This window comes from Bombina bombina, chromosome 2 (assembly GCF_027579735.1).
Source record: "Bombina bombina isolate aBomBom1 chromosome 2, aBomBom1.pri, whole genome shotgun sequence".
In the NCBI taxonomy this organism is placed as follows: domain Eukaryota; kingdom Metazoa; phylum Chordata; class Amphibia; order Anura; family Bombinatoridae; genus Bombina; species Bombina bombina.
In genome coordinates this window covers 484,201,579-484,222,680 of record NC_069500.1, presented here as the reverse complement: position 1 = coordinate 484,222,680, position 21,102 = coordinate 484,201,579, and the positions used below count along the sequence as shown (strand labels likewise).

General features: G+C 37.4%; 1 protein-coding gene across 1 annotated transcript in view; it reads right to left on the bottom strand.

Moving 5' to 3' along the window:
* DDX54 (DEAD-box helicase 54) overlaps positions 1–21,102 on the bottom strand; it is a 138,741-nt gene that overhangs the window by 87,316 nt on the left and 30,323 nt on the right. Inside the window, exons 12-18 of the mRNA XM_053702164.1 lie at positions 20,959–21,093; positions 20,657–20,878; positions 14,978–15,051; positions 14,670–14,864; positions 14,436–14,578; positions 12,453–12,560; positions 12,236–12,340 (exon numbers count right to left, since the gene is read on the bottom strand). Coding sequence (XP_053558139.1) covers positions 12,236–12,340; positions 12,453–12,560; positions 14,436–14,578; positions 14,670–14,864; positions 14,978–15,051; positions 20,657–20,878; positions 20,959–21,093 — 982 coding nt within the window. The remainder of the gene's footprint in view (positions 1–12,235; positions 12,341–12,452; positions 12,561–14,435; positions 14,579–14,669; positions 14,865–14,977; positions 15,052–20,656; positions 20,879–20,958; positions 21,094–21,102) is intronic.

Below are 21,102 nucleotides of genomic sequence, written 5' to 3'. Positions count from 1 at the left end.
AATTTAAATTTGAATGTAATAACATCAGGTTCAGCTTGTTGAGAAATTTTCCCTGAATCTGAAATTTCTCCCTCAGACAAAACCTCCCTGGCCCCTTCAGACTGGTGTAGGGGCATGTCAGAACCATTATCATCAGCGTCCTCCTGCTCTTCAGTATTTTCTAAAACAGAGCAGCCGCGCTTTCGCTGATAAGTGGGCATTTTGGCTAAAATGTTTTTGATAGAATTATCCATTACAGCCGTTAATTGTTGCATAGTAAGGAGTATTGGCGCACTAGATGTACTAGGGGCCTCCTGTGTGGGCAAGACTGGCGTAGACGAAGGAGGGTATGATGCAGTACCATGCTTACTCCCCTCACTTGAGGAATCATCTTGGGCATCATTTTCTCTAAATTGTTTGTCACATACATCACATCTATTTAAATGAGAAGGAACCTTGGCTTCCTCACATACAGAACATAGTCTATCTGATAGTTCAGACATGTTAAACAGGCATAAACTTGATAACAAAGCACAAAAAACGTTTTAAAATAAAACCGTTACTGTCTCTTTAAATTTTAAACTGAACACACTTTATTACTGAATATGCGAAAAAGTATGAAGGAATTGTTCAAAATTCACCACAGTGTCTTAAAGCCTTAAAAGTATTGCACACCAAATTTGAAAGCTTTAACTCTTAAAATAACGGAACCAGAGCCGTTTTTATATTTAACCCCTATACAGTCCCTGGTATCTGCTTTGCTGAGACCCAACCAAGCCCAGAGGGGAATACGATACCAAATGACGCCTTCAGTAAGCTTTTTCTGTGTATCTGAGCTCCTCACACATGCATCTGCATATCTGCATGCCTTGCTTCCCAAAAACAAGTGCGCATTAGTGGCGCGAAAATGAGGCTCTGCCTATGATTAGAGAAGGCCCCCAGTGAAAAAGGTGTCCAATACAGTGCCTGCCGTTTTTTTTTTTTTTTAACATAATTCCCAAGAATAAAATAACTCCTCAAAGCTATAAACTATTAAAAATGCTTATAAATTAATCGTTTTAGCCCAGAAAAATGTCTACCAGTCTTTAAAGCCCTTGTGAAGCCCTTTATTCTTATTAATAAAAATGGCTTACCGGATCCCATAGGGAAAATGACAGCTTCCAGCATTACCAAGTCTTGTTAGAAATGTGTCATACCTCAAGCAGCCAAAGTCTGCTCACTGTTTCCCCCAACTGAAGTTAATTCCTCTCAACAGTCCTGTGTGGAAACAGCCATCGATTTTAGTAACGGTTGCTAAAATCATTTTCCTCTTACAAACAGAAATCTTCATCTCTTTTCTGTTTCAGAGTAAATAGTACATACCAGCACTATTTTAAAATAACAAACTCTTGATAGAAGAATAAAAACTACATTTAAACACCAAAAAACTCTGAGCCATCTCCGTGGAGATGTTGCCTGTGCAACGGCAAAGAGAATGACTGGGGAAGGCGGAGCCTAGGAGGGATCATATGACCAGCTTTGCTGGGCTCTTTGCCATTTCCTGTTGGGGAGGAGAATATCCCACAAGTAAGGATGACGCCGTGGACCGGACACACCTATGTTGGAGAAACAAATTTTAGATTCCCCTATAACGCTACATGAAGTTTTAAAGGGACAGTCAACACCAGAATTTTTGTTGTTTAAAAGATAGATAATCCCTTTATTACCCATTCCTCAGTTTTGCATAGCAAACCGTTATAATAATCCAAGTTTTACCTCTGTAATTACCTTGTATCTAAGCCTCTGCAGACTGCCCCCTTATTTCAGTTCATTTGACAGACTTGCATTTAAGCCAATTAGTGCTCACTCCTCTGTAAATTCACATGCATTAGCTCAATGTTATATATGTGAAACACATGAACTTAGCTTTCAACTAAGAATACCAAAAGAACAAAGCAAAATTGGTGATAAAAAGTAAATTGGGAAGTTGTTTAAAATTACATTCCTTACAAATATCTTTGAATAATATCCTTATTCAAAGATATTTTAGCAATCATTTATTAGAAGTCATTAACCATATAGCTAAATATCCTCTGCACAGGCATATATCACAGGTCCTCCCCAAACTCAAGAAATTCACAGATACACCTAAACATTTCAGGCTAGTTTCTCTTCTAAATAATGACATAGAAATTTATGCAAATATATTGGCAACAAGAAGCAATACATTCCTTTGAAAATTGATCAATAAGGACCAGACAGGATTTGTCTCTGGCAGAGAAGCCAGGAACAATACAATCAAAAATTTGCAACTGATAAATAGTGCCGAACATTTACCCCATTAATTTATTTTACTAGCCACGGATGCGGAGAAAGCCTTTGACAGGGACAGTTGGACCTTTATGTCTTCTGCCCTGCCTAGGTTTGGCTTCAGCTACCAGTTTATTGACCACACACTTGCCCTTTATAATTGCCCAACAGCGCAAGTAAAAGTTAATGGCGAAATGCCTCGACAATTTACAATAGGGAATGCTGCGAGATAGGGCTGCCCTCTGTCCACCATCTAATTTATACTTACTATCTAAAAATTGGTGTGTAGGATTAGGAGAAATTCTAAGATACAGGGGTTTAGTATTTGGCCCATCTACATACAAGATCTGCCTGTTCGCAGATCACATACTTCTGACTGTCTAACCCTCCTTGCTAAAATACCTTGAAATAAAAATTCTGGAAGATAGCAATTGGTCCAATTTACTAATTTCTCAAAATAAATTAGATTCTAAATATCAACATTCCTTATACATACTTACATTTAATAAACCACTGATTACCAAATCGCTTCCCAAACAATTAAATGGGACAGTAAAACGCCACAATTGTTATTTAAATTGATAACGCATTTACTACCCATTCCCCAGCTTTGCACAACCAGCATTGTTATATGAATATACTTTACAACATTTAAACCTCTAAATTTTTTCCAGTTTCTAAGCCACTACAGCCTTTTAGCACATGCTTTTTTATTAGCTTTTCACAAGAAGATGCAAGTTCATGTGGGCCATATAGATAACATTATGCTCACACCCGTGGAGTTGTGGCTGACACGGCACTAATTGGATAAAATGCAAGTCAATAGATAATAAATAGCCATGTGATTTGGGGGCTGTCAAAAGAGGCTTAGATACAAGATAATCAAAGAGGTTAAAAGTAGGGATAGACCGATATCGTTTTTTCAGGGCACATACCGATTATTGACCGCCTTTCAGGCCCATAACAGGGGCCGATATTCTGTACACTTAAAGTTTTGAAAAATCAACAATTTCTACACAAATTTGGTATAAACTGAACATGCTTATTAAAATTTTAAACATTAAAAGTAAAGGAAAGGGAAAAATAAAGTGCTTGAAAATTAACTTATTAAATTGCTTCCCAAACATAGAAAAATGGCATAAATCCCTTTTTTCTATGCACACTGCAAAGCTAGACACTACACGATTTCTTCAGTACTCCCAGTTAAGTAGAAAAACACTGCAGAAAGCATAACATTTCAGCATGTTCTCCTGTTAAACGGCTTCTGTTTTTTTCATATATTGATGCCACTTCACTTAAAACATGCTCACTTGGTACACTTTACAGATAAGGGTTAAAAGAAAAAATTGTACATACGCTTATATTATAATATATATATATACACACACACACACATATACACACACACATATATACATACACACATAGTCGTTGGTGGTACAACATTCACAGTAGTTAAATATCAAACTTCTGCCCGGGGTGCACTTTAAAAATAAATACACAAAGTCCAGAAAGAAAGGCACTCACCGGGTCTTGAAATGTAGAATTTCTTTAACCCCTTAACGACTGAGGACGTGCAGGGTACGTCCTCAGAAAAAAGGCAGTTAACGCCTGAGAACGCCTGCACGTCCTCAGTGTGGAAAGCAGCTGGAAGCGATCCTTATCACTTCCAGCTGTTTTCCGGTTATTGCAGGATGCCTAGATATTGAGGCATCCTGCAATAACATTTTTTACCCCTCCGGTGCAGAGAGAGCCACTCTGTGGCCCTCTCTGCACCGGACATCGATGGCCGCATTCGTTGGTGGGTGGGAGCTGAAGTGGGAGGTGGGTGGGCGGCCATCGATGGCTTCTTGGTCAGAGAGGGGGGCGGGATCGGGATCGCCGGGGGCGCGCACGGGCGCGCGCGCGTGCACGGGGGGTGGTGGGCGGGCGCGTGCACGGGGAGGGAGCGGGTGGGAACCACTTACACTACAGAAACGTTTTTTTTTATTATGGGGAGAAAGGAGGGATAAAATCCCTGATTAAAGTCATCTAAGGGATCTGGGAGGGGGTGGGGGATTAGTCTTGGGGGGGGGGGAAGCTACACTGCAGAAAAACCAAAAATAAAAACATTTTTACATGCAAACTGGGTACTGGCAGACAGCTGCCAGTACCCAAGATGGCCCCCAATAAGGCAGAGGGGGAGGGTTAGAGAGCTGTTTTGGGGGGGGGGATCAGGGAGGTTGGGGGCTAAGGGGGGGAATCTTACACAGCAGCATATGTAAATATGCTATATATAAAAAAAAGGATACCTTTTATTTTAGTACTGGCAGACTTTCTGCCAGTACGTAAGATGGCGGGGACAATTTTTGGGGTGGGGGAGGAAAGAGAGCTCTTTGGGAGGGATCAGGGGGTCTGATGTGTCAGGTGGGAAGCTGATCTCTACACTAAAGCTAAAATTAACCCTGCAAACTCCATACAAGCTACCTAATTAACCCCTTCATTGCTGGGCATAATTCACGTGTTGTGCGCAGTGGCATTTAGCGGCCTTCTAATTACCAAAAAGCAACACCAAATCCATATATGTCTGCTATTTTTGAACAAAGGAGACCCCAGAGAAGCATTCACAACCATTTGTGCCATAATTGCACAAAATGTTTGTAAATGATTTCAGTGAGAAATCAAAAATTTTGAAAAATTTAACGTTTTTCTTTATTTGATCGCATTTGGCGGTGAAATGGTGGCATGAAATATACCAAAATGGGCGTAGATCAATACTTTGGGTTGTCTACTACACTACACTAAAGCTAAAATTACCCCAAAAAGCTCCCTACATGCTCCCTTATTAACCCCTTCCCTGCTGTGCATAATACACGCATGGTGCGCAGTGGCATTTAGCGGCCTTCTAATTACCAAAAAGCAACACCAAATCCATATATGTCTGCTATTTTTGAACAAAGGAGACCCCAGAGAAGCATTCACAACCATTTGTGCCATAATTGCACAAAATGTTTGTAAATGATTTCAGTGAGAAATCAAAAATTTTGAAAAATTTAACGTTTTTCTTTATTTGATCGCATTTGGCGGTGAAATGGTGGCATGAAATATACCAAAATGGGCGTAGATCAATACTTTGGGTTGTCTACTACACTACACTAAAGCTAAAATTACCCCAAAAAGCTCCCTACATGCTCCCTTATTAACCCCTTCCCTGCTGTGCATAATACACGCATGGTGCGCAGTGGCATTTAGCGGCCTTCTAATTACCAAAAAGCAACGTCAAAGCCATATATGTCTGCTATTTCTGAACAAAGGGGATTCCAGAGAAAAATTTACAACCATTTATGCCATAATTGCACAAGCTGTTTGTAATTAATTTCAGTGAGAATCCTAAAGTTTGTGAAAAAATTTGTGAAAAAGTGAACAATTTTTTTTATTTGATCGCATTTGGTGGTGAAATGGTGGCATGAAATATACCAAAATGGGCCTAGATCAATACTTTGGGATGTCTTCTAAAAAAAAATATATACATGTCAAGGGATATTCAGGTATTCCTGACAGATATCAGGGTTCCAATGTAACTAGCGCTCATTTTGAAAAAAAGTGGTTTGGAAATAGCAAAGTGCTACTTATATTTATTGCCCTATAACTTGCAAAAAAAAGCAAAGAACGTGTAAACATTGGGTATTTCTAAACTCTGGACAAAATTTAGAAATTATTTAGCATGGGTGTTTTTTGGTGGTTGTAGATGTGTAACAGATTTTGGGGGACAAAGTTAGAAAAAGTGTGTTTTTTTTCCATTTTTTCCTCATATTTTATATTTTTTTTTTATAGTAAATGATAAGATATGATGAAAATAATGGTATCTTTAGTAAGTCCATTTAATGGCGAGAAAAACGGTATATAATATGTGTGGGTACAGTAAAAGAGTAAGAGGAAAATTACAGATAAACACAAACACTGCAAAAATGTAAAAATAGCCTTGGTCCCAAATGGACAGAAAATGGAAAAGTGCTGTGGTCATTAAGGGGTTAATAAAGTGACGTTTCGAGGTTTCCCTTGTCCTCAGACATACATACAAACAGTGTGATTTACCAAACACATACACCCGGCATCCCCACCCGCGGCACCGCTAACAAGAAACCGGAAGTCCCAGTGATCACGTGGTAACCTTACACGTCAGTGATCACTATGGCAACCGGAACACTACTCTGTAAAGCCGCTGTGCAAAAAAATACGCAATTCATTAAAAACACAATGCATACATGATGTAACATGGCAAATATCTCATGAGGCGTGAGATCACTGGGATGTATAATGGATTGTAAAGGGGTATTCTACCCCCGGGGGATATTTACATACAGATTGCACAGTATGGGCTGCAACAATATCAACCGGCTACTAAGAGACCAGACAAAACCTGTTAGACCATAGTAATGTAAAGACAAAAAAGGCTAATATTAAATCAAGTTAATAAAATTGAATTTAACAAACATTGCGTTAGACTATATAATCACAAAAATGTGTCACAATGTTGCAAGGTGACAACAGATACACAATTGTATCCAATATTGTCCGTCCTCCAGGCAGCACACAACTATTATTGTTATACATAAGTACAAAAAACTCCCCATGTATCTTTTTTGAACATATAGTAGAAAATACTGCCTGCACATTACATGCTATGTAAACCACAGAATGGACGCTATCTATTAAAAGTAAAGGGATTGTGCTAGATTACATACTAGATATTAGTATCCCTCTAGGAGAGGGCCCATAATCTATCTTATACCCCAACTGAGGGATCCAATTATAGTGTACCTGAAGGGTACAGAGAAATGGATCATAGACTCTCAAAAAGTAAGATCATGGACTCTCATAGTAAATTCAAGCAGAAAGTCTTTACAGATAACCGTGCCAATCCAGATGGACATTCAGATCCTGCGGTGCCATGGTCCCCAATTCATATATCCACGTGTCTCACTTTGTAGTAGCATCTTCGCACGGTCTCCTACTTTTGTAGGTGGTGGTATGTGATCTATAATTATATATTTTAGGTCGGCAACCTTATTTTTTTCTTGAGCAAAATACCTGGCCACAGGCTGGTCTGACGTCCCCTTGTCTAGGGCTGTTCTAATTGCGGACCTATGGTTCGCCATCCTGGTCCGCAGGTCGTCCACGTTTTTCCCGACGTAGAATAACCCACATACACGATGGAGGAGATAGACTATGTGGGTAGTGGTGCATGTCACCCTATGCTTGATTTTGAAGCTCCTGTTCGTATAGGGGTGTCTGAACGTATCCCCTGTAGTGAGACCTCCACATGTTACACAGCTGAAACATCCCGGTTTTGTTTTAAGTAATGTATCTTTGATATAGCATTTTGTGGGGTCTGTTTGTATAAGCTGATCCCTCAAGGATCTAGCCCTACGATACCCAATTCTTGGGGGAGGAGATCCATACAGGGGAAGATTATCAGTATTGATTAGGGACCAGTTACATCTCAAGCTGTCAACCAGAACACGTTTGTCCACATCATATGTGGTGGTGAACGTTAGCCTGCTATCTTGTTTTTCAATATTTCTGGTTAAAAGGCTCTGTTGATCAGTTTTGATCACGTCTTGTTTGATTTTCTTCAGAAGAACATGTTTGTATGCTCTTAGCTGGAATTTCTGTTCCATCTCATCGATCTGTAGTTTCATAAGATCTTGGTCAGAATTGTTCCTGATGGTTCGTTTGAACTGAGAGATGGGTAATGCTTTTTTTAAAGCAGGAGGATGGCAACTATGCGCATGGAGGAGGGAATTTGTATGTTTCCTTTGTATACAGGGTAGTTTGTAATCGCCCATCTTTCTTAAAAATCCTTAAGACCAGGAAATCAACAGTGCCCCTACTTGATTCAATTTTTTGATTCATTTTAAACTTCAATGCTGGGTGTGCCCTGTTCAGATCATCAAACCTTTTGGTAAGGTCCTCCTCTGTTCCATGCCATAGTAAAAACAGGTAGTCTATGTATCTTCTAAATGATGTTATTCGTTAATCTGCAAACAGCGTAGTATCCACTGTCTTGAAATCCGCCATGAACAAGTTGGCATAGGAGTGTGCCACATTTGACCCCATGGCCGTGCCCGCTGTTTGCAGATAGAATTCTTTCTCAAATGGAAATAATTCATTTCAAGACAGACCAAAAGCAATTCTCTGATGAATTCCGCCGGTGGACCAATATATGGGTACCGTGCCAGCTGTCTCATGATAGCCTCCACTCCTTCAGCATGGGGTATGACCGTATACAGGCTGGTCACATCCAATGTAACCAGCACCGTATCTTTCTGTATAGTAGACATTCTATTCAGCATATTGATCATAGACCCTGAATCTAACAGGAATGTGTCCATATTTTTCACCAAGGGCTATAGCAAGTGATCCAGGAAAGTGGCGATAGGCTGGAACCAATAGCGGACACTATAGGTCTTCCGGGGGCGCTTGAAGGCTCTTGTGGTTCTTGGGTAAGATATATACAACTGGTATACTTGGGAAGTCTACTGTCATAAGATTTTTTATCCTGATCAAGGTACTCCATATCATGCATATGTTGCAGCATGTTGTCTATCTTCCTCTTGAAGAGTGTGGTAGGATAGCCTCTTAATTTTCTATAGGTACCTTGATCATCAAACTGCCGCATCATTTCAGTGCGATATTCGGTTTAGTCCTGCACCACAATTGCTCCACCATTGTCCGCCTCCCGTAGAATAATTGTAGTGTCATCCTGTAGGTTATGTAGAGCCAATCTCTCCTTACGTGTTAAATTATGTCTACAGGGATCTCTTTGTTCCCGGGGTCTCATTGAGTCCTGCAGTAATAGCCGGGAAAATGTCTTGATTGTAGGGTTGTACAACGTGGTTGGTATAAAGGAGAGTCCTTTATTGACACTTAATTCGTCCTCAGAGAGCACCCGTTGACTCAAATTAACTACTAAGTTCTCCCCGTGCGTCCCCTCTTCAGGGGTCTGTTTATACCCCCCCTCTTGGTATGGTTTCTCTTCCGTCCCCACCTACAAGAGGAGGAGACTGTGCGAAGATGCTACTACAACGTGAGACACGGTGGATATATGAATTGGGGACCATGGCACCGCAGGGTCGGAATGTCCATGTAGATTGGCACTGTTATCTGTAAAGACTCTTTCTGCTTGAATTAACTATGAGAGTCCATGATCCTCATTTTTGAGAGTCTATGATCCTTTTCTCTGTACCCTTCAGGTACACTATAATTTGATACCCGAGTTGGGGTAAAAAATAGATTATGGGCCCTTCTCCTAGAGGGATACTAATATCTAGTATGTAATCTAGCACAATCCCTTTACTTTTAATATATAGCGTCCATTCTGTGGTTTACATAGCATGTAATGTGCAGGCAGTATTTTCTACCATAAGTTCAAAAAAGATACATGGGAATTTTTTTTTTTTTACTTATTTATAACAACAAATGGTTGTGTGCTGCCTGGAGGACGGACAATTGTGTATCTGTTGTCATCTTGCAACATTGTGACATATTTGTGTGATAATATAGTCTAATGCAATGTTTGTTACATTAAATTTTATTAACTTGATTTAATATTAGCCGTGCCTTTTTTGCCTTACATTACTATGGTCTAACAGGTTTTGTCTGGTCTCTTAGTAGCCGGTTGATATTGTTGCAGCCCATACCGTGCAATCTGTATGTATATATCCCCCGGGGGTAGAATACCACTTTACAATCCATTATACATCCCAGTGATCTTACGCCTCATGAGATATTTGCCATGTTACATCATGTATGCATTGCGTTTTTTATGAATCACCTCATTGTGTAAACCATTTACAAATCTAGACAAGTCAGAAGACTTGCTTTTACCACAGAAACTCTCGGATTACACAGTTTCCAATGCAGCAAAGGATTCTGGGTAATGCGGCGATGCTATGGCGTAAAGGGAAGTCTGCCTTAAAAAGCAGGCTAGAAGTAAAAAAGTGAGTCATTGTGAACCTCATTTGCATATCTCACCCAGAATCCTTTGCTGCATTGGAAACAGTGTAATCAGAGAGTTTCTGGTGTAAAAGCAAGTCTTCTGACTTGTCTAGATTTGTAAATGGTTTACACAATGAGTTATTTTCTCTACATTTTGGATTTAGTGGAGGATTTTAAACTCACCTTTCGCCTCCCCATATTTTAAATTGCTGTTGTGTGTATATATAAATAAAACCAAAATTCATTAAAATTATGGGGGGAGATAAAAAACTGAAATTAAAATCCTCCATGTCTCAAAATTAAATCAATGTAAATATTTGCATAGGAAATTAGTACATCTAGGCAAGTATCCCCGCTTGCTTTTCCCCAGAAATTCTTAATATACAATGTTTCCAATGCACAAGAGAATTGTGGGTAAGATATGCAAAATTCTAAGTTTTTTTGCTTCAAAAATACTGTTTTGACACAGCCATCCTTTTAAACAGGATTATGACAGCAAACAAGAAATCACTCACTAGACAAGCCTGTTTCGTTCTTTTTGGAACTCATCAGTAGGAGATAGATTTCTGGTTGCTGCATTGGAAAAGCTATTTTCATGGATAAACCAAAATTCATTAAAATTATGGGGGGAGATAAAACTTTCTAATTTGCACATCTTACCCACAATTCTCTTGTGCATTGGAAACATTGTATATTAAGAATTTCTGGGGAAAAGCAAGCAGGGATACTTGCCTAGATGTTATATATATATATATAGTACATCTAGGCAAGTATCCCCGCTTGCTTTTAGTGGGACTGTGCGATAATACCTACTGGAACGCTATTCACTACACATTAAAAAAATACGGTATTTAGGAATTTTACAATTCCGCATTATTTCTAAACGTCAGATTTCAAATTACCGTCATTTCGGCTCTACACTTTTTAAATCATGGTCAATTCCACCAACAGACGAATACCCAGCTATTGGAAAAAAAGCTTAAAATTACTACATTAATAGAATGGTTAACTTAATTAGCTCCACCCTGAAATTAAAACAAATTGCATATGCATACCAAGGTAGGAGGGATTTATTTGCAACTATGGAGTCTTTTTAGGATGAGACAGATGCTCTTACTTTATACCCATAATCACTGATGATTTCAGATGTAGAAAAAATTCTGAAACGGGAAACTCATGCTACAAACATACACCTTTAGATTATAATTTTATTTCCAAATTAGACTAAGTTGGAGAACATTAATAAACTTGTATTAACCTTTAAATCAGTTGAATCAGAGGCAACTTGAGTGTGGTTGAAGCTCCGACCACAAAAACTAATTACAACGTTTCAACATATATCTCCCTCAGTTGCATTTAGAATGTTGATATCCATATCTTTATAAATACAGGATATAGAGATATTACATATATAACCCCTTCTTAAATGTGACCCCGAAACGTCAATAAATTTGACCTGTTTATTCACAAATCCTGAGAGTGCACGTTCTTATTTGCCTATTGTACTTCAATAGTGCACCCAGGTGGATGACCTTTTGGTGGGATTTAAACAACTAAGTGTATATATGTAGATAGAGGCTGTTCTTAATTTTAAATAAAGAAAATGAAGGATGAATAAAAGGATAAATGAAAACTTATGTTGAGTAGCATTTCCCTTTAAGCAGAATTAGGTTTGTTTAACAGCTCCACACTGCCGCTTCAGAATGGCTTTAATTATGTGTTTAACCCTTTTAAAAGGTAAAAACTCATAATTAGAGCATTTTATTATTGCTTATTTATGTCCCTTTAAACTACTGGTTCATAAAGTATTACAAGGAAAAATGAAAAGTGTTTTTGTTTTTTAAGTATTTTTTCCAGCCAATATAAAAGTAATAAATATAAAAAGTAAATAATCCCTGGTACTTCTCTATGGCTTCCAGAGGGTGATACGTAACATACATAAAGAGTAATGAGTGCATATACTAGCACAAAGCATGAGGAAGGATACATATTCTTCTTGTAAGAACTGCTAATGAGGTGGCCACTTTCAGTTTTGATTTTCTTTTTGTCTTCATGACCACCAGTTCCCACAAACTTTTTCTTTTTACGATCCCTAAAATCAGAAAGAAGCTCATAAATAGTTCAATGGATAGAGAACTTCTTAACCGTTGCAGGCATCAAAAGCGTTACACCAATGTAAGGTTTCAGAAGAAACCAAGACTCACCATTTCATAATGCTCTTGTTCTTCCTTAGATCCTCTGTTTTATCACCCAGTAGATCCAGCACAGCCCCTGCTGCCGCATGCTCGAAGCTGCTGCCCCCAACACTGAGCCTGAAATGAGACAGAGAAACCTATGATATGTCATGCCAGGATTAATACTCAACTGCTGTGTGATAGTGTTGTCAGTAATCATCTACCTGCAAACATGTTCAACCAGACAACAACCTACAACTCATATTCCTGCTTGCACAAAGCAGCACATTAAATATATATAAAGAATATCTACACATATATACATTTCCTTGTTTACAATTATCTTGAGCCGATAATAGGCCTTGTGTAAAGCTTTGTATTAAAAACATAAAATGGGCCGAGTGGATCTACCAACAGATTGAAGCCTTTGCTATAGAATTCTATAAAAAAATAATAATAATAATAAAAACTGTCATCTATCTACTCTTTGCATCTATATCTTACAATTATTTCTCACCTTCTGTATATATTTATAACACACATATATACATATTTATTATAATTATCAATATGTATCTCCAATAATACAGATTTATATTTTGAGAATGGATTTCACAAAAAAGCTGTTCTTTTTAGTACGCATTTTTATTTGTGCTTAAAAAGGGATAGGAAACCCCAAAAAAAAATTTTTAAATTGTTCAAAACGTCTACGTATAATAAAGCGATTTGTAATTTTAATTGTAAAATAAATACTAAGCCAAACCTAATTTTATTTTTTTTTAATTTATTCATTTTTATTATCATTATTTAGCAGCATGGTACAAAAGGATGTCATTGTTGATACAAAAGTTTAAACAGAAACAAAAGCGGGAGAAACCATCAGTCTCCAAAAGAAAGGAGAACGAACTCCTGTATAGTAAAATGAAATCGTAGAGCTAGACTGTCCGTGATAAGTCCATTTGAAAACAGTAGCCCCACTCCATATAAATGCATGGTGATTGACAATGACACCAATGTACAAAACATAACTCAAACAACAACAAAACTATGCCGAAATTTCTTAATTTAAGATCACTTTGTATATATTCTACACATCTAGTGGTATCCCTCGACATCGTATTTAACTATCAACCTTTGAGAGAAGTGCTAAGCTAAAGAGGTCATTATTAGAGTATCAGGCAGGGGTGGGACCACGTCAGCAATACCCCTCTAAGATAACACTAGGCCTGTCATTCCTCCTAGGTCACTCCTGTAACTTGTGTAAAGCTCCACGCCAAACCTATTTTATACTCATAGGGGCCCTATTACAGTGTTTTACCTAGATAGAAGCATCACGGTGGCTTGAATGCGCATTATAACTATTTTATTGCCAACGCATGCACTCAATTAGCCCCCTCTCTCTAGCGTTGCATCACGGTTAAAGTGTTGGACGGACACATGGATTGTGACTGATGCTGGGAGTGGCGCACCAGAGCACTGAAGTTCAAGGGACAGTGGATGTCGCAGAGTAAGAATCAGCAAAGGAGGAACGTTTAGAAAGTGCGGTGGAAGTATATACACTACCCTTAGACAACGAGCATATTTAAGTAAAAAAAAAAACGACAGATCAAATAGTGGTGCTTTAATGACGTATCAACCAATGTGCACATGCAATGATTAAACTTAAATATGGCCGTTGTGCATTTCCATTAGTACTGCACATGCGAATACCATAGATTCCAAGTGTGAAGGCGACTGATGTAGACTGAATTGAATATTAACATTAATGGGCGCAGCCACTTCGTCATTGTATGGGGCGGTTGCTTCACACACAAACTATGCCTCTTTTTATGGGTGGTCATTTCCGCTTGTTTCATGATAAATTAAACTTATAAATCAATTAATTGATTAATTTGATTTTTAATACTTATTATAATATTGTTTAATTAGACTCAAATATGAATAGTTTTCTAGCCCTTTAAAGTCTACTATAGTTATTAAGGTCTCCTTTTCCATCTCTCATGTGTGTCTTACCCTCTTTCACTCTCAAAATCCTTCGGTTTGTATGGAACATAATATTCCGTATCTTGAGTTCCTCCACCTTTTTTTTTCTGGTTGCCTTCATCATCATCTTTGTCTTTCCTCTTCCTCTTTCCAAACACTTGTGAAAAGACTCCCTGGTTGTCAAAGCAAAAGGAGACACTAAGCTGGATGAGGCATCAGTGGAGATTAGAGTAAGAAATGAGAGGTTCCTCAATGTATATTTACCTCCATATTCTCTTCATCACAGTCCTCACCAGAAGGTTGAATGGAGTTCTTGCTTGTTGACACTAGTTTTGTTTCGCTTATTTTCTCGTCTTGTAGCCGTTTGAATTTGGCGATCACCTTCTGGTCCTGGTTTCTCTTCGCTCGCATCACTTCACTTGCAGGAGTCTTATTTGTAGCGTTTATTTCAAAGATGGTCTACAAGTAAGTAGCAATGTAATGATACCTTTCAAAAATGAAGTGGCAACTAAAATAATTTTAAAAAAACAACAACAACAACACACATGCCCTATATTTGTGATATCACCTACCACTTTAGGTTTATAGGTTTTGATACTGTCCACAACCTTTAATCTCTGCATCTCCTCTCCACCAAGCTGAGACCCTAGAAGACCAAATACAAATTGTCAAAGATAATATAAGTGGGCTAAAGGGGATGACAGTAAATAAAAGAGAAGAGCGTGCACCAGAGGTAAAATTAAGAGAAGCATTAGTGAGATGAAAGTTTATGGGAAGATATATTTTGCTTATCTTATGGATGGGTGCATTTTTCATAAAACCATGATCTACAAATACACAGGTCAAAAGTAGTGTTTCCACATTTTGTTTGTATGAGAGAGAAATACTTTGAAAAATAGTACAAAAAAAGATATTGCTTGGCTCTGCCATTATACGGCTTCAAACACATTCTTGCGTCTAAGGTTTGAAGTTATACTTCTAATGCTTAGTATTTGCTGAAAAGGACTGAAGTGAGAATTCCATACGTACAAACGGAATCTGTAAAGAGATGTCTTTTATGCTTTAACTATATATGCATCTGAAACAAAAAACATATCTTCTAGAAGATTCCATTGAGTTGCAAAGTTCATGCCTGTTTACTTAAATATTTAAATTGTCTAGATCACTTGACCTTGCGAAATCCCAAGGACTCTTGACATATCTCAAAGAAAAAGAAAGCCAGAATTCTCATTAAAGTGATTGTAAACTTAACTATTGTGCTGCACAGTATACAAAAATATTATTCAGAACTTTAATTCATGACATTTTTAAATGACGCTTCATTTGTCAAATATTTACTATACAGTGATAGCAAACATTGAGCCGCTCCTCCGCCCGCATATTACACTTTATTTAGATAAGAGATGACTAATCCTCCTTCAGCCAATCGTTGCATGCACCATGAGCTGGACGCCAAGTGGTGCACGCAATAATTGCCTGAAGGAGGCGTTGCCATGTTAAGCCAAATAAAGTGTAAAATGCAAGCGGAGGAGAGGCGCAATGTTTACCATCACTGTATAGTAAATATTTGACAAATGAAGTGTCATTTAAACATTTCATGAATTAAAAGTTACAGTTTTGAAAAATATTTTTATATACTGTGCAGCAAAATCGTTAAGTGTACAATCACTAACAGTTATCACAGAGGGATACACTATTTTCCCTTTAAATCTTGCAAATCTTTTATGAGAAATATTTATACAAGTTTGACATTCCATGCCTTGCAAAAACATTTTGACTCATTGCATTTTTGCTTGTCTGTTGAGTATACTTGTTCTAATCTTGGCTTTAGGAGTCTTATTCCTGGCCTTGTCCATGCTGTGATCTAGGACACACCGTTTTATTCAGGACGCATTCTAATTCAATCTGATAAAGATCTTTTAATCTCCTCTGATGCAAGTCACATTTTACTCTACGATGACTAGGTCCTCACATTATTAGTGGTATGGACACCCATTTCTCCCTTGCCTGTTCATATTTATAAATATGATTAGGCCAACACTCTGGAAATGAATATTCATCCCTTTAAAATGCAGACATTTTCAGTGTTAGAGCTGCAATACAAATGTTTGTTTTCCATCTTCCTTTCTTCATAAGAAAATATTCTTCTTTAGTCTTAGGACTTCTCTGAATTGCAGGATTTTCAGATATTGGTATCTCCTGTGCTTCTTTGTCCAATGACAAAGATTACATCTGTTAGTAAAACCATAATTCTTTATGATTGTTTCAGTAAAGCCTATAAATATATCCCTTTTACTCGTCCACAAAAATATCAGTTTCTTCTCTGATACAACAGATAAGGATCATACCAGTGAACTAACCTAATTTATGTTTAATAAGAGGGAAACATTCAGATGAAAATGCACCCATGTTCTTCAAAAGTGATTCTAATTCTTCTAAACTTGCTAAATAGGACAGTCAGCTTTGTATGGAGTTATACAGCTCTCCCAATAACAAACTACAATTACTCAGGCTAAAGGGCAGTGATATTGGCATTACTATTTGAATAAACCGAATGTGTCTCTCTGCAATGCTTCAACACAATGTCATTCTTCTGTACTAACATATATGAACATGAGACAATAGCCACCCTCAATTTTTATAAATATTTTTTCTCAGATTTAGATTTCATCAATTCAGGTTGCTGGTTATCAAATAAATGCAATATTTTATTTCTCTCCTTTAAAGGGAAATTAAACAGTAAATACATACTACACCTAATGATGTATTCAAAGCAAAGTTTAGCCTTAGAATAATATGGGGTCAATGTATCAAGCTGTGGAGGACAGGGGCGCACATACACGCCCCTCCCTGTCTGCCACAACTCACCTCTGCTGGCTGAATTCCGCTGCCAGAATTCAGCATCACACACAAGCTCTATTTTGCACTTGCGTGCAATCCCGCCCCCTGCCCGTGCACAGCCAATCAAACGTGGGTAGGAGCGGTCAATCTCCCTGGTCGGACGAGGTGGCTAAAGGTTATGGAAGCACCAGTTTGATGACCGATGCTTGTTAAATATGGACTGCAGGTTGTGGTAGAGAGGCGAATAAAAGGTTTATTTTATATAAAATACATTAGACTCTATATAAAGTAATGGTGCTGTCACCTTTTAACTACTTTTCTGTTAATTTCGGTCTTCTGTGTAGAATTAGGGAAAGATCTATAAACCATAAAATAAAGTATAGTTTGTGTAAACCCACACAACTTTGTATTAGTCGGTTTTATTGCCTGTTTTATATCTGTTCCTAATTGTTTGCAATAGGACAGTAAGATAAGTTTAAAATGTAAGTTTAGACATAGTTTAGTCCATTACTTTATAGAAATTCGTTGAAATTTAAAAAAAAAAAAAAAAAAAAAAATAATCAGTTAATTTACAGGAAAAGGAGGCAAAATAAAACTATATTACATTTTTTTTTTTTTTAAAGCAACTTAATCGCACATTTTATATTGCAATCTCATACTGTTTAATACCCTTTTAAGAAGTGTTTTTTAAACAATCATGTCCATTCTAATCTAATATTCAGATGAATTTAAATTTGTTTAAAAAAAAAAAAATGCTAGGAGTCTTCTCAGCCAAGCAGATCATTGCACATAATTCTAAGAGTGTATGATTATTTAATAATTACATACCATGCTGGCCAATAACTTCACAAGATCAAAAATAATAAAAACAAAGAGCTTGCTTAAAGGAACATGAAACTGCAATAAGAATGGTGTGACGTGTTGCAGATTTTCCTTACTGTGCTATTGCTTGCCTAATACTATGTTTATCCCCCACAAAGAAATGAAACACAAAACTAAAGTCAGCATTGGAGCAGCAATGCACTGTTGAACCTGAACTAAATAGGGCTAATAACCGAGTGGCTACACATGTCAATCCGGACTGGATCAGCAGAGATATTCAGCTCAGGGCCAGTAGTGCATTGCAGGTCTGGAGCGGAATTTAGCTGTTTTTAACCCTTTTATGGGGGGTGAACACACAGGTTGAAGAAAGCAATAGTGCAATAAGAATAGCAAAGACCACAATATATGTAGAAATCTTCATAGTGGTTGCTTCTTACCAATAAAATGGCTGCACATACAGTGACCATTATCACTAAAATAACAAAACAAGCACCACTAAAATGGCATATCCATCCAAGAAAAACAAAGTCAGATTATAACGTAGCAAAAATGTAAATATATTGTAATTGTTACCTTAAAAGTAATGACTCCATTAGTAACAACAACAAAACACACTATACAAAAATAATAATAAAAAAAAAAAAAAACTTTGAATTCTATGAAAAATATTTTTGTTTACTAAAGTTCTGTAACACTGTCCCCTCTCTTCTCACATATGGCAATACATGCGTTTGAGGATCTAGTATATTTTGTCAATAAATTCCTTTTGGGAAATGGGTATTTAACACAAATCGGTAATAAGAATTGAACATTAGCACCAATTAATGACTAAGTGCAGCCATAACATTACAGGTTGACATTTGTTACTGTAACTTTAATTATTTAGAAGTCAGAGGTTCAATCTCACAGAGAGATAGAGATTAGATCAAAATTAAAACACAACATACTGGGCCTTGAGTGCTAATTTTGCCACAGCTACTGTAACTAATGCCATCTTACCAGTAAAGCATGAATTAGTATAAAAGCAGCTTTATTTGTCCTGCCCTGGGAGGATATTAAAGGTACATCATGTTTGTATGCATCTCACGTTGACGTTGTTACATAGTAACATACTAACATGGTAGATGAGGTTAAAATAGGACAGAAATCGAGTTCAACCTATACAGATCCTGTTGTCATGCTTACTTCATAAGTGGTTCTTTCAGCTCATGCTCCAGTTCAAATAAAGATTCCTCATCTGTGCAAAGCTTAAGCCAGACAAATGATCAGAACCACGTCACCATAGATCACTGTCTAGCCCAGCCGCCATTAAACTATTATTTTGCTTGGACATACATAAATACACACACATTATATATATATATATATATATATATATATATATATATATATATATATATATATATATATATATATATATATATATATATAGTAGGTGACAAAACAGGCGCACAAGGCACACTTCGTGTAATACGTTCAGGTTATAAGCTATATAAATATATAGCTTCCGTCTCAAAGATCAACGGCGAACACGCGCAAAGCTCTCTTTCTATACTGCACTCAGTCTGCTGCTACAAGTTCCCTGCTAATAGGGAAGGTTTCAAAGACCCTTGAGGATCGTGGATGAATAAGAGGACCAGGAGAAGGAAGACCATACTAACACAAAGGCTTCTAAAATACCTCATATCGCGAGGGTATACCAGGTGAGCGTGGATTTTTCACCTTTTATCTGCACTTATAACCTGAACGTATTACACGAAGTGTGACTTGTGCGCCTGTTTTGTCACCTACTTTTCAGATTAACAAGAGGAACCTCGCCCTGCGGGGGATCACCTTTATTCTCAAACGGGCTGCCATACAATCACAGCACACGGGAACCTGTACTGTGGGATACAAGGAACTGTATATATCCATAGACTAACCACCTCTAAATATATGAGACTGTTGGCTACATAATCTGTATTGGTCTTTTATACACATATATACTCTGGGTAGTAGACAAACAGATCTCTTATAATCTTTAAGCGCTGATTACTTGTTGTTTGTGTGATATATATATATATACACACACATACATACATATATATATATATATATACACACACATACATACATATATATATATATATATATACACACACATACATATATATATATATACACATACATATATATATATATATATATATATATATATATATATATATATATATATATATATATATATATATATATATATATATATATATATATATATATATATATAGCCACCAAATCAGGAGCTAGCTCCCATGAGTGAATTGTTGCTCCAGATACTACTTGGGTATGATTTTCAACAAAAGATACCAGAGAATGAAACTAATTTAATAACAAAAGTAAATTGGAAAGTTGCTTAAAATTTATCTGAATTAAAAGTTTAATTTTCTCTTTACTGTCACTTTAAGAAGGTCACAATTTTTGAATACACAAACTCTTGTCTCTATCCATAAGAGATAAGCGGAGTCGTTGTATATTTTGTTGATAACAGAAAATAAGTAATAGCGAAAGAAGGGGACGTGTATTAAACAACAAAGACAAAGGACACTCACAGAATATGGGATGGATGCCCAGCTGAGAGTAATTTGCCTCCTTGACCCTTTTGATAGACTCTGGGGCAGGTGCTGGTCTGGATTTACAGTACTGTTTGTAAGCATTCTCTGCCACATGGTGTAGATTCTGCAGGTCCAGTGATCGCTCATGGTCTGTGATCAGGAGAGACTCCTCATCATCTATTACAGTCTGCGGTACACGTCCCAGCACTCCATCTTGTTCTGTTAACAGGATACAAAGCTCAGTGCCTTTTGCCAAACATTGCTGCCAAATATTACACAATGAAAGCTTCTGGATTTACCATCATCCATTTCATAAGATCCTGCCAACTTCAAAGGCCGCCCAAGGAAAAGGTGAAGGTCATACACATATGGCATTTCATCAGGTGCTACAAGGGAGTAAGCAGTGCCGCTACGACCTGCTCTTGCCACGCGACCTTGTAAAG